The sequence below is a fragment of the Gossypium raimondii genome, unplaced genomic scaffold, assembly GCF_025698545.1.
Source record: "Gossypium raimondii isolate GPD5lz unplaced genomic scaffold, ASM2569854v1 Contig00099, whole genome shotgun sequence".
Lineage (NCBI taxonomy): Eukaryota > Viridiplantae > Streptophyta > Magnoliopsida > Malvales > Malvaceae > Gossypium > Gossypium raimondii.
In genome coordinates, this window is record NW_026291258.1 from 1 (window position 1) to 2,210 (window position 2,210).

The following is a 2,210-nucleotide window of genomic DNA, read 5'->3' on the forward strand; positions in this document are numbered from 1 at the left end:
CAGGGCTTGGAAACGAGGGTACCTTTTGTATGGTCCACCTGGGACAGGAAAATCATCACTGGTTGCTGCAATTGCGAATTACATGAGATATGATGTATATGATCTTCAGTTTCAAAGCGTTAGAAACGATTCCGATCTCAGACGCATACTCACATCCACCACGAACCGCTCCATTCTGCTTATTGAAGACATAGATTGTAGCACAAAAGTGTCACATAATCGAACCAAGGTCAAGGAAAAAGTGAAGAAGAAGATGATGATGATGAAGATAGAGATGAAACCAAACGTCCCTTCTCTATCGATCCAGGGTAATTCATTTGTTTCTTTACTTTACCTTGGTTTCATTAAAGTTCAAAAAACAAATTTCTAAAGACTAATTTAACATGATTCTGTAGGTAACACTGTCAGGCTTACTCAACTTCATTGATGGATTGTGGTCGAGCTGTGGGAACGAAAGAATCATAATCTTCACCACAAATCATAAAGAAAAGTTAGATCCGGCGCTGCTACGGCCAGGGCGAATGGACGTGCATATTTACATGGGATATTGTAGTCCAGCAGGATTCAGAAAACTTGCAGCTTCATATCTTGGGATCAAAGACGACAAACTGTTTGGCCGCATTGATGATCTGATTAAAAGTGTGGAGGTTACTCCAGCTGAAGTGGCACAACAACTAATGATCAGTAATGAACCAAAAGTTGCACTCGAAAGTCTCATTGAATTTCTTAACGCGAAGAAGGATATAGAGGAAGCAGCAGAGAAGGAAAATAGTATTGAAGAAGAGGAAGTAACAGAAGAAATGGAGGTTGAAAGACAAAATTCAATGCTTGCTGAGTCCGAAACAAGATGCATATATTTGACTTAGTTTAGCTATCTGGCAAGTCATGGAATAAGAAGTGATGGGAAGACGACGGTGTCTCATTGAAATTTCATCGGTGATCAGTAATTTTTTTTTGTGATGGCTATTTGTAAACTTTTTAATCTGTTTTATAGTGTATTTCAAAATAATAAATGATTTCTTGAGTTAATTTGAACTCTGTTGTCTTAAGTTATATATTTATCTATTTATTATTTTCCATTATTTAACAAGTCTAAGAAGTTTTTGCCTATCATTATAGCACTTTTTTTTTTGAATAATTGACTGAGGTATTATAATATATAAAAGAAAACACAAGAAAACAGCCCATAACATTGCTGGGCTGGTCTAAAAACAAAGGCATAGTCTGCAAATTAAAACAACCCATAAACCAACCGACTAAAATGTTCAGACTTTAAAAAAAAACCTAATTAAATAACAAATAAAATAAAAGAAGCATAAAAACCAACCGTCATTTCCCCAGTCACTTCAAACAGCCTGTATCCATTACTCTTCTAGCCTTTTCATTTCAAAAGAACATCAGGTCTGTTTCAAAAAGATAGCAACAACTTCCAAGAAATCTCCTTCTTTGCTTTCTTTTACCGTTTCATTTTTTCTTCCTCGTCTCTCTTCAATTTGGATTTTGTGCTCGTCTTTCTTCTGGAACTATCAAGTATACCTCTTCCCTTTTGTAAGTGCATCTTTTGAGAATATGAGCTTGGCCATTTTCTTCTTTGAATAAATCAAAGTAATTTTAAACGAGATTTATTACTCGAATATCATGAATAATCGTCCGATAATGATTTGTCCTTGTTGTTGATTGACATTTGTGAATAACGTTTTCGAATCCCCCATAATTGTGATTACTTATGCATGTAGTTTTTCTTTTGCAAATGATTTTAAGGAAGATTTTATTGTCGTCCTCTCCAGTTTAGTAGATGCTCGATTCTTTTGTCGCTTTTTGCTCACCACTTTGGATCATTCGGAATTGATTTTCTTATCGTATTAAATTATTGCAATCACGCCAAATATGTCATTCTTGATTTGTAACAAAGTCAATTGTCAACGTGTCGTATTGTTCATTTGGTTCTGAAGCTGAAACTATTATTGTGTTGGAGTTTGTCCTTTACTGCCTATGACAAGTATTTATTATTTTTTTTCCTGAATTGTATGGATGCATTCATGTAATGAATTAATGAATTTTCCTTTCCAAAAAAAATATGATCATGTAAATTTTTTTATTCAAGTTGGGTGATAACTTTCACCTATTTCAAGGAATCTTTTAAATATCAATAATTTTTTACTCAATTCTAATTATTCTAGTTCTATTTTTATCCTCATCCAACAACCATA

The 2,210-nt window shown here is 34.0% G+C and overlaps 1 protein-coding gene across 1 annotated transcript; it reads left to right on the forward strand.

The window, feature by feature from the left end:
- Positions 1-4: 4 nt before the first annotated feature.
- On the forward strand, positions 5-959 carry LOC128036937 (AAA-ATPase At3g50940-like; the record flags this gene model as incomplete). Its single annotated transcript, XM_052627297.1, has 2 exons — positions 5-286; positions 396-959. Coding segments are annotated over 2 exons (753 nt in total), but the record flags the coding sequence as incomplete, so codon positions are not given.
- Between the last annotated feature and the right edge of the window lie 1,251 nt (positions 960-2,210).